The following is a 21,227-nucleotide window of genomic DNA, read 5'->3' on the forward strand; positions in this document are numbered from 1 at the left end:
CAAGGTATGAAGGAGTTAATATGACGAGGTGTATGAGTTTGGGAATCGAGGGAGTGACGAGAAAAAAAGAGAAGAGAAAGATAAGTGAGAGCGAAAACTGCGAACTTGGCTGCGTAAAGTGCCAAATCTACTGTAATAATTGCTGTCTTCTGTACACACCAAACGGGGGCGGACAAGACAGACACACAGACGCACAAAAATTAATAATATTTAAACAATCATATTTATCATTCACTAGCTTTTCAATTACACAACATCATGTATGTGTTGCTTCTTTGGGGCTTGTTTTCATAGACCTGGTTGCTTATTTCTCTCAAATCTGGCAACAGAGTGGGCAGGGCGCAGTATTTAATTGTAGCAGTAAGCTAACGAGTACTGACAAGCTTGATTTTGTTTTGATCCAATGCTGCACAACTGAACTGATCCAATGGTGCTGTGAAAGAAAGAAGCTATATCCATGTTGGATAGAATATCCAATTTAAATAAAAAAAATAACCTTAAGGGACAACTTGAATGCTTTTTTTCTTTTTTTCCTCTTAATGCATTGCATAAAGATCGGTTCGGGGAAAATCGGTATCGGCAAATTGTCAAAATCAAATGATCGGAATCGGATCGGAGCAAAAAAAGGTGATCGGGACATCCCTACTCATGACAAGACTCATGACCTGAGGACAAAAGCAGCCGCCGTCTCTCATACAAATAGGAAACATTGATTTTGACTCTGATAAGAGGGTCCTTAACCCCTGTAGAGGGTAAACACCAGCTGTAGATTTACAGTTTGTAATATAATAGTCGGACAAACCCAGTTAAAAAAATACAGTCGATGTAAAAAATGAAAACTACTCCAATGTATATGCAAAGTATAATAATTACTCAGACACTGCTTTCTGTGGATTAAAATTCAATACTGCTGCACATCTGCTCAATAAATCAAAGCATGCATTTTGAATTTGGACAACAACAATAGCAGCTTTAAAACACAATAACTAAAAGAAGACATTGAAGCAGTGTAAGAATTCCACTATATTATCTCTTTCATTCATTGAGTTGGAAAAAGAGAATCAATCAATTACTGAATCAAGTGGTTGTGCACAGCTCAGTTCCAGCAGTCATCTAGCATCTTTTGAATCTAACTTCAGACTTAATAGGATGAACCCTGTCAGTCTCCTGTGAGGGATACACATATCAGTACCACATACCAGAGAGCCACAGTAGGAATCCCAGCTGGGGGATCATTTGAGGTTTCCAAGGGTCACTGCAGAGACGCTCTGACAGGAAGCTGCCACACTGCACCACAGCCAAGTGCCTCAAGTTTAGAAGGGGCACAATCAACCGGGTCAAGCCATAACATCCACATTAAAACATAGAGCTATTTTCTTTTGTGTATGATTTGACCCATTTTTGGTCAGAAACATCGACTTAATTGTAGGGATTATTTTACAAGCAATTATTTGAAACTATTTACTTTTGGGCGGTGTCTCAAATGTTAGAATCAGCTGGTTTCCGTTGTTTTATATCATTAAATATTGCACAAAAATAGATATTTGCAGCAGTCACCACTGGCTCTGGGAAGTGCAATGCTTTTGTTTTAATACTAACTGACATTTTATTTTATCGACTACACAGTTAACCAACATATATATGGAAATCATAATCATGTGATTAATTGATGATAAGAGACATTTAAGGAAGTATTTTATATTGTTGTTCCATATCCCGATATTGATATTACTAGGTATCAGAAAAACTGATTATTAAAGTGCACTCAGGCCTGACTTTCCACTGCTTTTAGTATGTTGCCAAATCACAACATATTGCTTGTCAAATAAATAAAAAAATAAAAAGTATTTCCGCCTTTATTTTATTAAACAAATTGGACATTGAACTCAAATCCAAAAGCCCCATTCAAAAAAGGATTATAGCTACATTTTAAATAGCTGTTTCTAAGAATAGTTGCAATATCCACAGTCTTTCGTGATGTGTTTATAGCACAGTTAAACGCAATGACAATAAATACAAAATACATATTGTGCATCATCCCTTATAGATATTAGATAAGATATCATTGTTAGTTTCTTATAATAAATAACCGAACTGAACCACATTTGGTTTCCAGTGAAGCTGCAGAGTGGCAGCAGCTATAATCTCCCTCACTGACCTACTGCTGCTCTGTTATCAGCGTGTCACCTGATGTGATGTGACTGGCTTTCATTTGAGTCACTGACCACCAATTGTACAAGAGCTTATACTGATGATTTCATTCAACGTCATGCCTTCCCCTAACCCCTTACACAGACCAGCTGACTCAGAAAAGTAATATGATTTGTTCAAATGTTTCTCGGAAACGTCTTTTAAAACAAAAAATGACTCAAAAATGTTTAACATATAGCTTGCTGGAAAACGAGCCTTCTTGAAGTGAATACATGCATTACTTAGGCACTTCTGTTAAAGAAGTTTCACGTCAGGTCTGTCGGTGTATAGCTGGAGATGCACTGACTTTTACAATATAATTTTTTTAATAAAGGTAAAATATAATCAAAGGTAGCCATTGTGAGATTAGTTAGCCAGTCTTATTACACAGTAACCTTTATAGTTGTTTCCAGAACAACCCCAAGTATCAGTTCTTTAATTATATTAATGCAGACAATACTTCAATTTGAAATAATGTATTAAATAGGTTAGTATAAACTATTCCACATGTGTGCATACTGTGTGAATACTAGAAAAATAATCTTCAATAACTATAAAAGACACATCAGAAGACTTTCATTACTGAAAGCTTATCTTAAATTACAGTTCTGGTCCTATTATCTAAAAATAGACACATTTATTTTCAGTTGCCAAATGTCTGTTCTGTTTCAGCTCTTGTACTGATATTGACTCCATGGTAATGTTTATTTTTTATTTTTTTTAAATTGTACTTTGATTCTAGTGCTAGTTTGCCAGCTTTATTAAACAACATGCTTCCAGAAAGAATGATCACCACAAAGAAAAATAAATCCTTACTCATCCATACAGTAGAAACTAAAACTAGACCGAACCATAATGCCTTTTAAAACTCAGACAAGGTCTATTTGCGGATACTGAACTAACCCAGTATTAATATATCAATACAACTTTTCCCAAAATCCACAACCAATACGACAAAGGAAATAAGACTAGAGCTTCTTACAGAAAGAGACTTTAAAAATGTCTTTGTCCAATTGTAAGACAAAAGGATGAATAATAGATGTGTAGTATACAAACATATCTCAATGATTTATAGTGCAGGGATGTTAATGATAGAACCATGGCGACTGATCATTGACATATTGAGTTACTGGTTACAATGCAGGTTTGGGTTCTTCATACAAAAAAACATATCAGCTAACATATTATCATATATTAACACATTAATGCACCAATAATTGTAATAAAATAATGTAAAAAATATGCTAAAGTATATTTGAATGCTAATCCTTTAATACTTTTACTCAAGTACAGTTTGAATACAGGACTTTTATTTGTAAAGGATTATTTTTACACTGAATTATTTATACTTAAGTACATCATTTGAGTACTTTTTCCACCTCTGCTATTAATAAATTGCAAGGTAAATTGCACCTGTCTCTGCGACATATCCAAAGAAGATTAAAAAAACACACTAACCCTTACCCTACCGACTACAAATCCGGATTTACCCTACGGTGTCTTTCCCACTGTTTTACGAACAAAATCTGTGAAGTTAAATCCCACAAATAATCTATATGACGAATTTGGGATCTAGATCCAATGCTTTCTGCTGCTGCACTCACACACTGTAACGTAGGGCTTTCAATTCGTGACTGGCAAGCGAACTAGAAAATACCGGTCGACTCGGGACTCAAACCGTGGTTAAAGCGGATAATCTCCAGGCGCTGCATCAAACGAACACACACACATAGCATCCATGTTTGTGAGCCTAGCCTCCACTACGTCTGGTTTAAATAAACAAGCTAGCATTTAGCTCGCCAACTAATCCAAGGGCAGCAAACTGACTAGCCCAACGGCTAACTATGTTCTTTTCTTACCTTGGTTCAGTGTGGCTTCTGTTTATCAATAAAATGAGACGTCACTCGATTTTTTTTTCTTCTTTTATAATAATCGCATCCCAGTTCGTCTTTGCTTTCCGCCGCTAAACCATTCAAATAGTCGGGTAGTAGAACCAGCGAGCTAACGGCTATTTGTCAATCCCAATCCTGGTGGAGCGGTAGCGCGCAAACCCTCCCACTCACTCTCACCCGCCCTCTACTACAAAGCGCGTTCACGTTGACAGCAGCCGGACGCGCTCACGTCATTACAGGAAGTCAGCGTCGTTCGTTACCAGCAAAGCGACCAAGAAGAAGAAGAGGAGTAATAGATCAACTCTACTAATCCTTCTGCAGGTATTTTAAGTTTCAGTTTCTCTTGAACTGCTCATATACACAGTTGGCTTTTTTTTAATAAAGTTTTCAAGTTGGATCAATTGTAATGGCTTTTGCCTCCGTTGTGTGTCGGCTTAGCTAAGTCACAGGCTAACGTTAGCTTTGACTGCCAGCATGACACAGCTAGAACTTCAGCACAGCTAAGCTAACCGCTACTTTTGTTAGCTTCGCTTTGAAAAGTATTTTTTACACAAACGAACGGCTCCAGATCTCTTAAAACGTTTTGATTAGACAGCAACACTATTTTTACGGTCGGACATGACGTTACAGTATTTAAATATAAGAAATATCTGTAATAGTTAACAATAGAAAATGACAGTATCCAGCACTGACCTACAGTCAGTGTTGTTAAGAAGAAACGCTACTCAGCTCTTTTGAGGTTTTCTTTTAAGTAACTAATTTATCAAATATAAATATTTAAATGGTCTCACACAGTACTTCTCTTTGTTGTTTTTTACACTCATATCAATGAGGACCAAGCCACATTGAAATGTATGTAAACTTATATGTTCATACAAACCTGACCCCTTTTTCTTTTCCTCCAGTATTCAGGCTCGTTTACAAAGAGGTCTAAAGATGTCGTCAGGTGCTTTGTTCCCAAGCTTGGTGAGCGGCTCCAGGGGAAGCTCCAGCAAGTACCTGGTGGAGTTCCGTGCCGGGAAAATGACCCTGAAGGGGAACGTGGTGACACCGGACAAACGCAAAGGCTCGGTGTACATCCAGCAGTCAGACGACTCCCTGATCCACTTCTGCTGGAAGGACAGGACATCTGGGAATGTTGATGATGTGAGTAACTTAAAAGCAAAAACATGAGATTCTAATGGTTTTATTGTCATATGCACAAATGCTTAAGTGTAGAAATGGCAATGAAATTCTTCTGACCTGAGCTCCTCCAACAATGCAACATATATAATAAAATACAAAATAAAAAGTAGTGCAAAAAGTCTATTTACTTTTAGGTGTTATTATATTCAGACATGATGTACATTCCACAAATAATACAACAAACACAACGAGGGCCTTGGCAGCACTCCTGCATAAAGACTGTCGCCTCAGTTTTTCATTTTGCCTATTCGAATCATTCTTTATTTGTAGATAAAAGCTGACACATTGAATCTTAATTTAGCTTGGCTTCCACAGAGCAAGAAGTAAGGTGACCGTGTCTTTATTCAGAGCTGCAGGGATGATGATGCCTGGTTTTCTTTTTCTGTCGGTAACTGGTTGACGATGATTTGTTGTGACAGAGAACAACCTCAGTGTTTTTCTCTCTCCTCTCGTTTAAATGTCCTATGTTTTGGGTTTCTGTTTCCAGGACCTGATCATCTTCCCCGATGACTGTGAATTCAAGAAGGTGAGCCAGTGCACCACCGGACGAGTCTTTGTGCTGAAGTTCAAAGCCGGATCCAAGAGGCTGTTCTTCTGGATGCAGGTGAGAGGAAGCAGATATACATGCTGTCTTTGTGAATGCATGACACCTGTGTCCATTTGTATTCAGGCAGGTGGTTGCTCAATAGAGCGACAGTGAGTGGAGAATGGGGGGGGCAATACCAGCAGAGCAGAGAGATGAATACACAGGGCTGTAATCAGTGTGTTTGTCAAGCAGCCACACATTTTACATTCATCCTAACTTCTGGTTTCTTTGTATCTGCTCCAGTCTAAAATGATTTCTATAGTCAAAATAAGAGGCTAACTTATCTGTGGTTTTATTTTCTTTGTATATATTTTTGTTATAAAAATAGATTCTCTTCTGACTTGCCTAAACAAATGTTAAATATTTTGTGTTCATTTTCATCAATATTTTTGTAGATTTAGGTTGTTTATATTTAAAAATGAAGTGTTTTTTTAGTTGTCTTTAATTAGTTTGGGAGTTGTCAATCATGCTTTGTGAAACCATCACAAGAGGCTAACCTGGTCATTTGGTCTGTGGGAATTCTTCTTTGCCTTCAGGAGCCAAAGTCCGATAAGGATGACGAGTTCTGTCGTAAGGTGAACGAGTACCTGAACAACCCTCCCATCCCCGGAGCCGGAGGGAGCGGGGGGGGCAGCGGACATGAACTCTCTGCACTGGGAGGAGAGGGAGGCCTGCAAAACCTGCTGGGAAATATGAGCCACAACCAGCTGATGCAGCTGATCGGACCGACTGGACTGGGAGGACTGGGTGAGCAGCTCGCAATATTTCTCTGACATGAGCTCAACACGCAGGAACTTGTATCTGTCGAGAGACGGGAAGACACGTCAGAAAATGGCAATACAAATAGCCATAAAAAGTATTATTTCAAGAAAATGTAAAACTGGTGTTAGTAGTGCATTTCAAAACATTCCATTCCGTGTACTTCCTTTCTGACACATGTATTCGCTCTATGTTTTAAATATGAATCCAACATAAATTTGGGCCCTTTTTTGATTTGTTTTATTGTTGTCTAAGGAGGTCTGGGAGCTCTAGCAGGACCAGGACTCGCTAACCTGCTGGGCAGCGCGGGGCCGACCACCACCACCAGCAGCTCCTCCTCCAGGTGAGAGGACACACATGTAGCCCATATTAGATTTTAAAAATCAAGTACTGCTGAACTCACCTTCCCCCCCCCCCCCCCCACAGCTCTCGCAGCCAAGTCATCGGCTGCCACTCCTTCCTCAGCGGGGCCTCCAGGCTGACGCACCACTCAGGCCCCACCACCCCGCTGACCTGCTGCCTCAGCCGCCTCCCCTACTACCTTGTTGCTCCTCCACACGCAGGTACAGCTAGCAACAGGGACCTACTACACCTTAGTAACTACACCAAGAAACACCTGAAACACTTGAGTAGCCAACAACAATTGTCTTCCTCATTGGGAACAAATCAAATTAATAACTGAGTATCCAATTACTGATGGTTAGAGAATCTTCAAACCTTTGTCCCTCCACACCCAACTCTAAAAAGAGTACTCAAGAGCTTGACATGTTTCAACAACGTATTTGTTTGCCCTTTGTTACTGATCTGAACACACCCTTCCCCCCCCCACCGCAACTCAGACCCCGCTGCCCCGCCTCCGTTTGGGAGCCCCGGCTCTCACCAGGCCGCATCCAGCTAAGTGACCTTTCAGAGCATCTCGCCACCATGAAGCGTCCCAGCAACCTCAGACGGTTCCTGCTCAGAGGTAGCCGCAGGAGTGAAGTGCGAGGAAGACCTGAATGTAGGATTCAGATTTAAGAACGTCAGAGGCTTAGCAACAATGCTCTATAGAAACGCTCCAAACCCCAGCCGTGTAAAATGAGAGCGGCGTAAAGTCGAACGAGGAGAGATACGTCAAAGCGATAGAAGTTATCCCTGATGCCTTAAACTGACTCTCTCGCTGTGCTGCAGTGGACCTAGCGAGCGTTTGCACCCGGAGATGATGGCTCCCATCCTGACCACCGCTGAGGTCCAGAAGAGGCTCGTCCCCTTTCCTTGCCCAGCGGGGAGAGTCTCCCACAGAGCGCCGGAGGAGATCGAGAACACCATCAGCTCACCTCAGTTTCAACAGGTTAACGCATACACACCCAGAGCTCCAAATACACAGACGTGCTGATCCTCTGCATGAAATGAAAAAACCTTTTACTTTGTGGCCCCACATACGCTAAGTACAATGTGATCATAAGCTCCTGATTGTGGCTTGGTTACTTCTTGGAACGGGAAAGTTCATTTGCTAACTGTAAATTGTTAAAGGGTAACACAGCTTAATTGAATGAGACGAGAGGAATGGTTTATTGCTGTAATCTACCAACTGACTGTTCCTCCTCCCTCTCCCTCCTCCCTCAGTCCATGGCATGTTCAGCACGCGGCCTCTGGCCTTCAGGTCAGCCTCGGCCCGCTCCATGAATCAGTTCGGGTCTGCCGGCTGAGGCTGTGGAAGCCGCCAACAAAGGACGGTTAAGTGTGGAGAAATGGAGAAATGGACAAAGTTTGTCTTTTTGTTATATTAATAAAGAAAGTCAATATAGAAGTGAAAGTCCATCTCAAATGTTAGGAAAGAGCTACTTCACCTCAGAGGATGGAGAAGTGCACAGCTCACTAGTCCCACTGTATAGTAGAGAGAATAGCCAAACTGGGTCCCACCCTTAAGGTCCCTTGCATCATCTAAACATCCCACCATTAACCCCCTCGTCCTTAAACCCTTTGCCATATCCCCCCTTTTTACCCTTTAGCCCTCCAAAGAGATGTAAATCCTCTAACATATGTCTCTGGTTAAACCAGACAAGACTACAAATACCCTTTAACCCTTCGATGCACGAGCGGTGACTGGACCCTACACTCCATAAGTGGGTCAAAAGGACCCCGTATTAGATGTGTTTTTATTCCATTTTTGTCAATTCTGGTTAATAAAAATCACTTTATTATATTTTTGATTCACACTAGAAATATTTAATTTTCGACTANCCTGACACGACACTACGGTGGCTGAGAGGCACTACCGTTAAAAGCGAATTGACGACACTACACGACAGGAGGAGAGGTTTTGGGGTTTAGGTTTGGGAGGGAGGAAGGAAGATTAGGATTAGGTAAAAACGTAGGGAGTGGTTAGGGTTAGGATGGGGGGAAGGGAAGAGTTAGATTGAAGGGAGGGAAGAGAACTGCTACCCGGGAAACAGGATGCAACGCGTCATCTGTGAAGCTCCGCCCACGTTGAGCTCCCGCCCACATCGAGCTCATTGAGGCACTGCGCACTGAGGGGCTTCTCGTCCGCGGCCGCAGCTAAACCCTTCTCAGCCACCGTAGTGTCGTGTCAGGTGGGCGTGTCGTGTAGTGTCGTGTAGTGTACTGTACTGTCCGCGGCTGCAGCTAGACCCTTCTCGCTGTTCCTGTTAGTGTTTACTTCCTGTCCGTCTTCTTCTGTTGTTCCTGTTAGTGTTTACTTCCTGTCCGTCTTCTTCTGTTGTTCCTGTTAGTGTTTACTTCCTGTCTGTCTTCTTCTGTTGATTCCTCTGATGTATTTTAACCGCTTTCCTTCTCTTGTTTTACTTTTCTTTTCTTTACTGGGGACAGTTTAGCTATCATGAAACCACAGTTTGGTGCAGTCCACAAATAGAAAAAGTGTTTTCTTACAGAGAAAACCAGTGTGTGTTGTCCACAGCTGACGTTAAATCAACTGGACTTCTTTCTGCGTATTGATATGCCTCTACATACTGTACTCCTAAAAAAAAAGAAACAGAACACCTCTTTAGTGGTTATTCTGTTCCGAGAATAACCACTAAACATGGAAAAGCAGCTTTTAGTTATTATGCCACAACAATTTGGAGCAAACTGCCTAAATCGTGCACGTCCGCCGAAACACTTCCTATTTTTAAATCCAGATTAAAAACGCACCTATTTGCCGCTGCTTTTAATCGAGCTGCCCACACTCACACTACAGTAGGCCTTTTTAGTCATGTATTCTGTACCTGCTGTGTTTATTTATTTATTTTATTCCATTACCTTTGCTTATTATGCCTGTTTTTAAATGCCTTTTATAATAATGTATTCACGCTGTATTTGTTCTTAAATGTCTTTTGCTTTTAATCTGTAAAGCACTTTGAATCGCCACGTGCTGAAAAGTGCTATATAAATAAAATTGCCTTGCCTTGGGCCGGATTTGGCCCCCAGGCTTTGAGTTTGACACATGTGTACTAACTGGTTTAGTGACAAATGCACACATGGCAGGCGCTGCTAACCTGACAGCTGCTAACAAAGCCATACTGTTGTGATAGTTCATACTGATCATTTTAGGGGAGTGGCTTTGGAGGGAGGATTGGAGAGGAGCTGAGCTGTCAGAGCTTCTCGTTGGTTTCATTGGGAAACAATGGGCTGGGATTTTCCGTTCGTTTGATGTAGTTTACCCCGAACACTTGTTCTATGTTGCCTACCAAAGCTTTTCCACTTAAACCTCCAATCACGGTTTGCTTCAAACAACTCCCAAGGTGATTTGATCTCTTAAATGTTCTTCTTTAATTTGATTGGCCAAGTTGAGACCGCAGTTTTACATTCTTTCATAAATGCAACATTTAACAAATGAGACAAAGCTGGAATCTGGTTGGCAAGACTGCTCTTTTAAATTAAGTAAACATTCCTGTTCAGACTTTACGTTAACAATGCTGGTGTTATGTAGCGGAAAGGATTTTAGGTGTCACACTTTGTCTATGCTCCTTTTGTCAACAAATATACCCTGCTGTCAAGAGTCTTTCTCCATCCTTTCCAAGAAACCACAAGTCAAACTAAAGTGTGTGTGTCTGCAGGTATCTGCTGACTGAGCAGTCTCGCCCGCGCAGCGTCAATGACATAATGCCAATGATTGGAGCTCGGTTCTACACACAACTGGATGCGTCGCAGATGAGGAATGATGTCATTGAGGAGGATCTGGCTAAGGTATGTGAAGGTGCATTTCTTCAGTCTGTGTCACAAGGCACAGAGCAGACAGAGAGCGCATGTTAGGACTGCTCAATTCATCGTATTTGAATCGCAATTACGATTTTGGCTTGCAACGATTACGAAAACATCCTCGAAATAAAACAATTTTATTTTTTATTTAAAAAAAGAAAATGTTTAATTGTTTTCTCAGTTGAATTATACTTAAAGTTCAGGGTAATCAACTGTTAATGTAAAAAAACTGTAAATGGATAATCGTTTTTAATGGTGATATTAATTATTGACCCAAATAATCGAGATTATGATATTTGCCATAATCGAGCAGCACGTTGCAGTGCTGTTGTTGTCAGGCTGATATTCTGGGTAATGGTCGGAAGTAGGCCATGCGTTCAGTGCGCTAAGAGGGAAGTTGTGTGCACACAGGATGTTGTATGGTATATAGTTGGCCTTGCAGTCTCTTCTTGAGTTTAGGGAGGGAATGTGTGAAACAGCCGCCCTTCACCTCATCTCTCTTCTTGTTTATCAACTTCTCCTTAACTCTGTGGCACTTAATACATCCATCAGACTAAGTAGTTAGTGCTAGTGTTTCTACCTGCTAACTGGTTCATATAGCAACTGGAGAGTAGAACATGGAAACACACTACTTTCTGTCGTAATACAACTGGGCTAGAAAAGTAGGTTTGTTGTTGTGGCCCAGCCTGTGATCGGCTGATAACGGCTGTCAGTGTAACCGTTTCTAGTTTACCATGGAATCTTTGCATAGTGCCTCAGCTGAATGTGTATCTGCATACAGGGAATAGAAGCAGTGGGGTTTATGTTCCTCGTAAGCAGAGTTGGGTGTTGGTGGTAATAATATTACTTTTGTCGGTAACGGAGTAGTGTAACGCGTTACTTTTATAATTCAGTAATCACACTACAGTTCATTTCATTTCAAACCTTTATTTAGACAGATTGGTCCCTTGAGATCATCGATCTCATTTACAAGGGAGGCCTGCATCATTTAGTTCCACATGAAACATAAAAACAACATACAAACAAACAACAGAGGATATCATATTTACATATTCAACATTTACAAATACCCAGAGTGTCAGAAAGCATTTCATTTAGACGTGCCTTAAATACATTCAGAGAAATAAAAATGCTCAATTTCAATTTTGCCTGAAGACTGTTCCAAGCAAGTGGAGCTGCGCACATAGAAGCTGTCTTACCTCAGACAGTCCTTACTCTTGGCACATCTAACAAGACTACATCCTGCGATCGCAGACAATAGCTGCTTGCAACTTTCTGCTTCATCAATGAACAGATATAATACGGGAGTTTGCCCAACATAGCTTTATAGATAAAAGTACTAACAGTGACTGAGCCTCCGTACAGTGAGTGATGGTAAACCTGCCTTGGTATACAGGGTACAGTGATGAGTAAGTGCTTTACAATTTGTGACAAATCTCAGAGCACTATGATACGCAGCATCTAGTTTGCTCATGTAGTTGGCAGGTGCATTCATATACATCAGATCACCATAGTCCAGCACAGGTAAAAAGGTCACAGTGACTAGCCTTTTNACAGCTCATTATAATGTATAATACATGAACAATAACATTTGTTACACTTTGTCCCCATCAATTTACATGTGTGTGTCTAATCTTGTCTAATCTATATATAGACGACCTCCTCCATCACTATGAGGCATCCAGGAGTCTCAGGTCTTCTGGGTCGGGTCTGCTCTCTGTTCCGAGAATAACCACTAAACATGGAAAAGCAGCTTTTAGCTATTATGCACCAACAATTTGGAACAAACTGCCCAAATCGTGCACGTCCGCCGAAACACTTCCTATTTTTAAATCCAGATTAAAAACTCACCAATTTGCCGCTGCTTTTAATTGAGCTGCCCATACTCACACTACAGTATATCCCTTTTTAGTCATGTATTCTGTACCTGCTGTGTTTATTTATTTTATTTATTTCATTACCTTTGCTTATTATGCCTGTTTTTAAATGCCTTTTTAATAATGTATTTATGCTGTATTTGTTCTTAAATTTATTTTGCTTTTAACCTTTAAAGCACTTTGAATCGCCACGTGCTGAAAAGTGCTGTATAAATAAAATTGCCTTGCCTTGCCTAGAATGTCCAAATTGACCAATCAGCATCAAGCACTGAATTAAGCCGTATAATAAGCAATAGACCCAAAATAAAATGTGCACCTGTTTTTCTGGGATGACCAAAATCTAACCCAAATAATCTCTTTCTCATCATATTGGGGATCAAAGATGCAGCCCTGCTTACACTGTGTTCAATAATAAATAAATAAAAGATTGAGATAAGATGAAGATAACGGGGAGGACTGGAAAAAGCAGACGGTCCGAGGGGTTTAATTTGATCTGAACTGTTTTGAATGCATCCTACACAACAGCTGATTTACGCTGCAGTAGAAACTCTACACTAATGAATTATAAGGACCTGTTTAATGTGCTCATAATCACCGCAGGTTATTTTGCAGCCGTCTGTTCACACAATTCAACCGTACGACATGACAGTGTGTGCATTCACTTCAGAAAGAACAGACACCTGCTGCCTTCTGTAAAAAGAAGCAAAGCGACGGCCTTCAGTAAAGCTCACTGTCGGGGATTACAGAGGAGAATAAGAATCATTTATCTTCAATGCCATGACCAGAGTACATGTTTCCTCTGTGGCAATGAAAGAGAAGGCATGAGAAGAACATGAAAGGGCTTCGTGCGATTTCAGGGAGGTTTATATGAAGGTTAAAATACAAAATCTCATGAAACAAAAGGGGGTTGATCAGTCGACCGGCATCGTGTAAAACGTGCTTATCCTTGGAATATTTCAGAGCTACAATCTCACTGTCTAAAGCTCTCCTTTTCCCAGACAGGTTAACACTCGCTTCACTTCACACTGTTGTTCTTTTCTGTTGTTGCTGCAATAAAATATTCCTCCATTAGCTGCATCTCATTGTGGCAGAGAGCCTTTTTGTTTTCATTTCAGTAAAATGAGCTAAAGTAGCCCGCAGTATATGATAGCATATCATAAAAAAGGAATGATACAATACCATCAAACTTTATAGGGCCATTTTGTGGGAATGGGCAATCGTTGTTTTTACGGCAAAAGATTTAGTTCCAGCAACTTGAGGTGAAACTCAATTCTGGAATATATTTTGACCCTGTACTTATCATCCATTACTGCTGCCTCAGCTGCTCGGAGCATTCAGTTTTATTCTTCTGCCAAGAGTCCCGAACTAGGAGAATGAAAATGAAAAAAAAATGAGAAAATTATCTTTTCAGTGGCTGTGTGCCAACTTTCCATCCCAGAATCTGAGTTTTGCAGGAAACAAAAGAAACAAGTCAGTCAAGTTAATTTCACTGATGACTCACTGAGATGGAGGGTTTTTCAAAATCAACCCTTTTCTTTGAATATCTTTGTTTTCATTAAAAAATACTTTGTGCTGTTATATCAGACTGAACCAGTGTACACCTCTTTAATGTGAGGAATCGGTCATCTCCCAACCACCTTGAAAACCAGGACTGGATTTCCCAAACCGACTGGATTGAATAAAATGATTGACATTCTGCCGTGGTAAGTTGACTGTTTTATTTATTTTGAAGAAAGCCCGAAGTGGAACTTTTTGGATTTAAAAGTGAACTGTGGGAAGATGATATACACCTGAACATCAGCAGGAGAGGACTCTTTAAAGTAGAGACACTACATACTGATATACACCTGAACATCAGCAGGAGAGGACTCTTTAAAGTAGAGACACTACATACTGATATACACCTGAACATCAGCAGGAGAGGACTCTTTAAAGTAGAGACAACTACATACTGATATACACCTGAACATCAGCAGGAGAGGACTCTTTAAAGTAGAGACACTACATACTGATATACACCTGAACATCAGCAGGAGAGGACTCTTTAAAGTAGAGACACTACATACTGATATACACCTGAACATCAGCAGGAGAGGACTCTTTAAAGTAGAGACACAACATTACTGATATACACCTGAACATCAGCAGGAGAGGACTCTTTAAAGTAGAGACACTACATACTGATATACACCTGAACATCAGCAGGAGAGGACTCTTTAAAGTAGAGACACTACATATACACCTGAACATCAGCAGGAGAGAACTCTTTAAACCTTATTTAACATTGCCAAAGTCACAGCAATGTTTCAGCGGGGATTTATTTCATTCAGTCTCAGACCTGCAGACTTATGTCGAGACACCTGAGGCTCCTCTGACAGAATATAAACGGCAAAGTTGATGGATTCAAAGAACCTTGGGATTTCATATCCAAAGAATTCAGTTTTATGAGCTGACAATGTCCCCCAGTCTTTGTCACATAATAACACAAGCGTAACACTATGCCTACAAATGTTACCAATCTCTTGACTCTCATTTAGCAGCTGCAATATAGTCAGTTACTAAGCCTGCAACATGTGGATTTAAAATGTGACGAGATAACATTATTTGCACAAACTCTTACGAAGAAAACACACACACAGTGAGTCATTTTAGGAAACTCAGAGCCTGCCCTGTGGTAGAAAGTGAGACAGGGGACGTGTGAGAAAGACAGACAGAAAGACAGACAGATGGACAGAGAGGAGACTGATGTTTGAAAAGAATGACAGCTGGGGAAAAGCAATGTGAGAGTGGGATACAAATAAATAAAAACGACAGCCGTCAATCACTCTGTCTGTGGAGACCGATTGAATTTCTGATCCCATCCCCAAACACACACCTGAATAAAAGGAGGGAGACTGGGAACACATTTCTGTATCGGTCTTATAAGTATGTGTTTGTTTTCAGTGATTTGCAGCATGAAAGCTTTCACTACATGTACAGATATTTTGTTGATATGGACTTGTGTTTTAATTGTGTTATGAACATTTTAGTGCTATTTTTGGACATCTGTGTTGTGTGAGAATCTGTGTGTATACCTAAGTGCTTCTTCAGGTATGTTTCAGTGTGTGTGTGTGTGTGTGTGTGTGTGTGTGTGTGTGTGTGTGTGTGTGTGTGTGTGTGTGTGTGTGAACACTGGGGAACCAGGGCATACATAGATTCAACAACACATTAGTCCCTAGACGGGTCAAAATGTCAATATTCACTATTCACACAAACAGTATACCGCACTTCACCAAACCAGTGGGGAATGGAGGTCAGTGCCAGTTTTTTAAAGGTTATTTCATATGGCATTTCCTTTATATAAGAGCGAGACGGGGATGTGAGGAAAGACGGCAAACATAGTGAGGTAGGGAAAGGGAGAATGTCATGCCATGCAGCTCAGGCTCAGGAAGAAATCAACACAAAACAGTCAATATATTTTCTAACTCAAAAAATGTGCAATGATGAGATTCCTAGCACATTGCTTAGTTGACTTTGCCTCCCCCGTGTATTGCTTGTTGTTATGGAGAACATGTTAGCAAACAGTGGCCGATCTGTGAGTCCAGCAGGCGGGAAGTAACATTTCCATCCATTTGGACCTGTTCCTGTCCTCCCACTGTCTAACCAGGTCATCTGGCAGCAGGACGCCTGATGATGGATCCACGCTGCAGAGGGCTGGGTATTCATTCAGACTCCTGCAGTATTTATGCATTTAAATACCTGGCTTCATGAGGCAATTCTTTCCAAGATGATATAAACCTAGCAAGGTGTACCACTCAAGCATCTACCCATCGATCTATCCATCAATGCATATCCATCCATCTATGTATTGATATATCCAACCAAGCATATAACAATCTATCTATCCAATTATCTATCAGTCCATCCATCAAATCCATCGACCAATTAATCCATCCATCAATCTATTTATTTATCCATCCAACAAAGCATCTACCTATCTACATCTATCTATCTATCATAATCAGAATCAGAATACCTTTATTAGTCCCACGGAGGGGAAATGTGCGTAGTTAGGAAAAAGAGCCACAGACAGCTTAATGTTACATAATGTTAAATATGTGACATGCATTACAAAAAAGTACTAAGTTATGATATAATAAAAAATATTATAAAAAGTTACATAATTAAAAAAAATACACATCCTGTAACAGTTCTTAAGATTTAGCAGCCAGGTATACATTACACAGTTATTAACGGCATTTATATATTGCACATAGTTTTTGGTATTTAGCAGCAAGGGGTGATATAGTCTGTTGTTGTTGTGTGTGTGTGTGTGTGTGTGTGTGTGTGTGTGTGTGTAGCAGGAGAGGTAAAGGGGGGCAACGTAGTTTCCTGTCTGGTTTTGTGTAGTGGAATTAAGGGACCGAAAACAAGGTGACTCGGCACGACTGAATCTCTGGCGACAAAGACCGGACGAATATCTGAAGTCGCCTTATTGGGCATTAAAACGGTGAGTCGTTTAGTAGGTCGTCCGAAATAGACAGAGTTTCTGCGTCTCTGTCCTCTTCCTCTCATCTTTCCTCTTCTATCGCCCCCTCCTTTTCAAAGTTTATATAATTTTATTCGAATCTCTCCTGTTTCTCTCCCTCGCGCTCCATAAGTCACCCAACGTTTTACTTTAGTTTTTGAGTAACTCAACCGATGTTGTCTATCTTATGCTATAGGAACCGTACTAAATAAACTCAAGTAGACACTAAACCGGTGCGAGTGCATCTTCGGGCAGGACGGGAAAAGGACAAAACACAGCCACACAACCCTCTTATCCAACTAATGACTAAAAGAGTGTGTGCACAGTAGAACTTTCGAGGGATATTATATATACAGTAGAAGTTATAGAGAGAACTTGAGATAGAGTAAAAAACACCGACCTGCTACCTAGTAATCACACCGGAGACCACAATACCCTTTACTACCTACCTATATACCCTATACACTAACCTACCTATACACATATCCATATATACATAATATATTACATAATCTACCTCACAATGTAACCCTACCTCACCTTACCTACTTAACCACCTACCTACCCCAACCCTACCTATCTATCTCTCTATCTCTAATCTATTAATCTATTCTACATCTACTATTATTATCTATCTATCTATCTATCTCCATCTATCTAATCTATCTATCTATGGGACAGGAGTGACAGTCGCCAAACTCAAAAGGGACCACAGATCAAAACCCACATTAAAACGACAAGACAAGAGGGGACAGAGTACAAAAGGAGGAACAAATAAACCAGACCAGGACAGAGGGACACAAAAGAGGGACAGCGAATCAAAGGCGACCACACAGACTAACAGATTAACACCAAGTGGACAACGGGAGAGCGCGCGCACAAAAAGATTGCAGGAGGGCGACGGGTCGACAAAGAAGAGGGCCACTAATGGGAGGGACATAAATCAGAGAAGGACACACACAGGGACAGCCAAGTAACAAACAAACAGAAGGGAAGTGCAGTGCGGAAGTTCAAACAGAGTAGGCCAGAAAGGTGGTACCAAAAGGAGTGCCAGTCAAAAACACCAACAATGAAGAGCACACGACGGCAAAGTTCAAGACGGGTTACAAAACAAATAGTCGAAAAATTTTATTCGAGCGAAAAACAAAGTTCCCTGGAAAAAGGCAAAAAACAACAGACGCGAGAGAGAGGCCGCCACGGATGGAAAGGTGCATGGCATTGTGAGTGACACGTCGAGGAAGTCGCCCCTATCACGGAACGTAGGGGGCGACAGAGTGCCTCTTATGGCGTCCAGAAAGGAAGGACGCGCCAGTCTGATATGTTGGTCGTGTACGGGGATCAAACTGGGNTGTCCATCGGGTGTCAATTTCGGGACAGTGTGACAGGGGCTTAAATGACTGTTCATGGTAGTTTGAAAACAAATGCCGTTGGCGGACACACACAAACACACGCACACACACACACACACACACACACACACACACACACACACACACACACACACACACACAGCAGAGCTGAGCAGAGCACAACACACACACACATCTTGCGCCTTAGTGACCGGACATCTCTTTTATAAAACGAGTAATAGGGGGATTAATCGGGCAGTTCGATGTGTGTGTGGTTAAAGCTTAGAAGCCTGCGGTCGCTCTTTAGCTGTTCTAATGAAAGTCAACACAGTAAAGGCGTTGTGTAAAAGGCACAGCTCTTTGCCCGCTGGTGCTGCACTTCTCAGAGCCGGAGTTACTTGTCCCGCTGCCTCCTAGTGCTGTAGCGATTTCATGAAGTGAATGAGAGTCCGAGTTAGAAATATATCTAAAATAATGTATGCACTGCCATCTCCCAACATAAACAGTCTTTATTACAGTTTATATTACAGTCTGCAATGAAACGGTTGTCTCCTGTGTGCTCCACTTCCTACTTGGTGCTCCGGTAACTTTCTCGTGCGAACGAGATACAGTATCTTGTTTTTTTCTTTCATTGCCCTTTAGGGGCTCCGTACAATACAAAAACAAATGCAAATATCTTTTTAATAAAAATTAAGTCGTTTGAGTCATCTGTCTCAAGTCAAGTCAAGTCTTTTATCAATGTTAGTCGAGCAAGTCTCGAGTCCAAAAATATGCGACTCGAGTCTGACTCTAGTCAAGTCATGTGACTCGAGTCCCCCACCTCTGTCAATATGTTATTCAAAATATCTAAGAAATAAAATACAGCGCATTTTTTTTGTAGCCTCCGAGTTGTTTCCATATTTCACCAAAGCTAGAGGAACAACTTCTGATCTAGGGTTAGGGTTAGGGATTTTAGGGCAATCAGTGGAGAATGTGAATGCACCATTTGCTATGGCACAGATGGGCCCCCTCCACAGTTTCAAATGTTCTGTCCTCCATTTCTCACATTCATATCAGACTATTTTTCGGATGTCTACATGCACTCAGCTTATAAATGCAGTATTTTAAAGTCACTTAAGCAGAGAGTCCTCTGAGGATCTGAACTGAGACTTTAAGTTTTCGCCCCTTATTGCAAAAAACCTGCTGAGGTCCTCTATTGATGAAAACACTCACACACCAACATCAAAACCATGTTAACACACTCCTCTCCCTGCAGGGTCATCAGCTAGGTGATTACTGCCCAAAACATCATATCCCCTGGATTCCATCCAACCCTCCCAAAGAGATCAATATTGTATTATAGGATAACCCTGATGTGGCAACACAGCATTTTTTCTGTCATAACACCAGTTTGGAGGGAAAACATGATGCTTGCACAATTTTGGATTTATAATCTTCATAAGGAGGAAGTAAAATAAATGTCACTTGTGTGGTTCTCCCTGTGAACATTTCCTTTACAACAGCAGTTTTGCCAAGATTGAAAGACATTTTTAATGGATTTAACCGTGAGGCGAATATTGGGAGTTTTTCCCTTGGCGCTTGTCCCGCAGAAAATGTTTAACAGCATGTTTTATGTGACTTAAAGAGCCTGTGACAGCCTCCCATCAACTGTTGTGCAATGAAATATTGGGCTACTATAGTAATCTCGAACCGTCAGCTTAAAAAAGAAGGTGCGATACTGTTCCGATAAATATCAATAATTTCGAACATCGCGGGGAAATTCCTTCGACTCATTTTGAAGCTTTGGGGGAAGCCGGAAGTGACGTCAATGCGGGAACGCTTCACTGTGCGGCGAGAGAGCCAAACATGGACAAAGTGTGTTGTCATGCGTAGAAATGGTGAATTACTGAGTTTAGGCACGTTAATAACGTTTTAATGAAGTTGACTACAGTATATTCATATTTGTCAGTGTGCCTAAACTCAGTAATTCACCATTTCTACGCATGACAACACACTTTGTNGCGTGAACGTTGTGATCAGCTGATTTTGCGCAGTTCTCCAGTGTGTGCGCGGGGCACAGAATGTGCACAGGGGAGTCTCCCACTGCAGCTAGTTGGCGGAGTTTTGGCACAATTCTATTGTTCATACCGACGTTAACCCTATCTGTGCACACGGCGACCAACTCTGTTGTCCGGTGATCTAAGCCTCTACCTCCTGTAAAGCTTCACAGGTCCGTCGGTTATGTCCTGCGCGGCTCGGCCATCACCCAGTTCAGTAAGTCATAGAAAGTCCGAAGGTGTTTTGCAGGGAGCGAAACGGCAACGTAGCTGCTTGATGTCTTTGTTTTTTCTTACATGTTTCGTAGTTTACTCAGTTGAGTGTTGACAAGAAACACGTGTAGACGAAATATGTATTTTGTTTTGATGTTTTGAGGTACGCAAAGGCGCGTAGTGACACAAGTGACGTTATGCAATTCAGATTTTTGCCGTGCATGCATACTGATTATATTATTAAGGGAGAATTGTCGAGAAGCCCCTCACTGCAGTGCGCAGTACCTCGACGCCCCTCCTACTCAACCTCAAGATCGCCCCTCCTTCTCAACCTTTGAGACACGTGACGGGACGCCCCTCCTTCTCAACCTTTGAGGCACGTGACGGGACGGCCCCTCCTTCTCAACCTTTGAGGCACGTGACGAGCTTCAGTGAT

At 41.2% G+C, this 21,227-nt stretch overlaps 2 protein-coding genes across 2 annotated transcripts in view; one reads left to right on the top strand and one right to left on the bottom strand.

Moving 5' to 3' along the window:
- LOC104966562 (cysteine string protein-like) overlaps positions 1–4,222 on the bottom strand; it is a 47,455-nt gene extending 43,233 nt beyond the window's left edge. The window contains exon 1 of the mRNA XM_010795746.1: positions 4,050–4,222. The gene's annotated coding sequence lies outside the window, so the exon portion shown is untranslated. The remainder of the gene's footprint in view (positions 1–4,049) is intronic.
- An 84-nt stretch (positions 4,223–4,306) lies between these two features.
- adrm1 (ADRM1 26S proteasome ubiquitin receptor) lies at positions 4,307–8,300 on the top strand. The gene is made up of 7 exons (XM_010795747.1): positions 4,307–4,403; positions 4,988–5,228; positions 5,755–5,871; positions 6,390–6,600; positions 6,868–6,955; positions 7,039–7,175; positions 8,218–8,300. Exons 2-7 carry the CDS (start codon positions 5,019–5,021, stop codon positions 8,298–8,300), a joined length of 846 nt encoding a protein of 281 aa, XP_010794049.1. The 5' UTR covers positions 4,307–4,403; positions 4,988–5,018.
- Positions 8,301–21,227: the final 12,927 nt, after the last annotated feature.

The sequence above is a fragment of the Notothenia coriiceps genome, unplaced genomic scaffold (assembly GCF_000735185.1).
Source record: "Notothenia coriiceps isolate Sejong01 unplaced genomic scaffold, NC01 NC01_scaffold00037246, whole genome shotgun sequence".
Classification (NCBI taxonomy): domain Eukaryota; kingdom Metazoa; phylum Chordata; class Actinopteri; order Perciformes; family Nototheniidae; genus Notothenia; species Notothenia coriiceps.

Excerpts from the sequence above, each read along its gene's own strand:
- adrm1 (XM_010795747.1), top strand. The coding sequence starts at position 5,019 with ATGTCGTCAGGTGCTTTGTTCCCAAGCTTGGTGAGCGGCTCCAGGGGA. Across the intron at positions 5,872-6,389 it reads GGCTGTTCTTCTGGATGCAG|GAGCCAAAGTCCGATAAGGA; the intron begins GTGAGAGGAAGC and ends CTTTGCCTTCAG. Across the intron at positions 6,601-6,867 it reads GACTGGACTGGGAGGACTGG|GAGGTCTGGGAGCTCTAGCA; the intron begins GTGAGCAGCTCG and ends TTGTTGTCTAAG.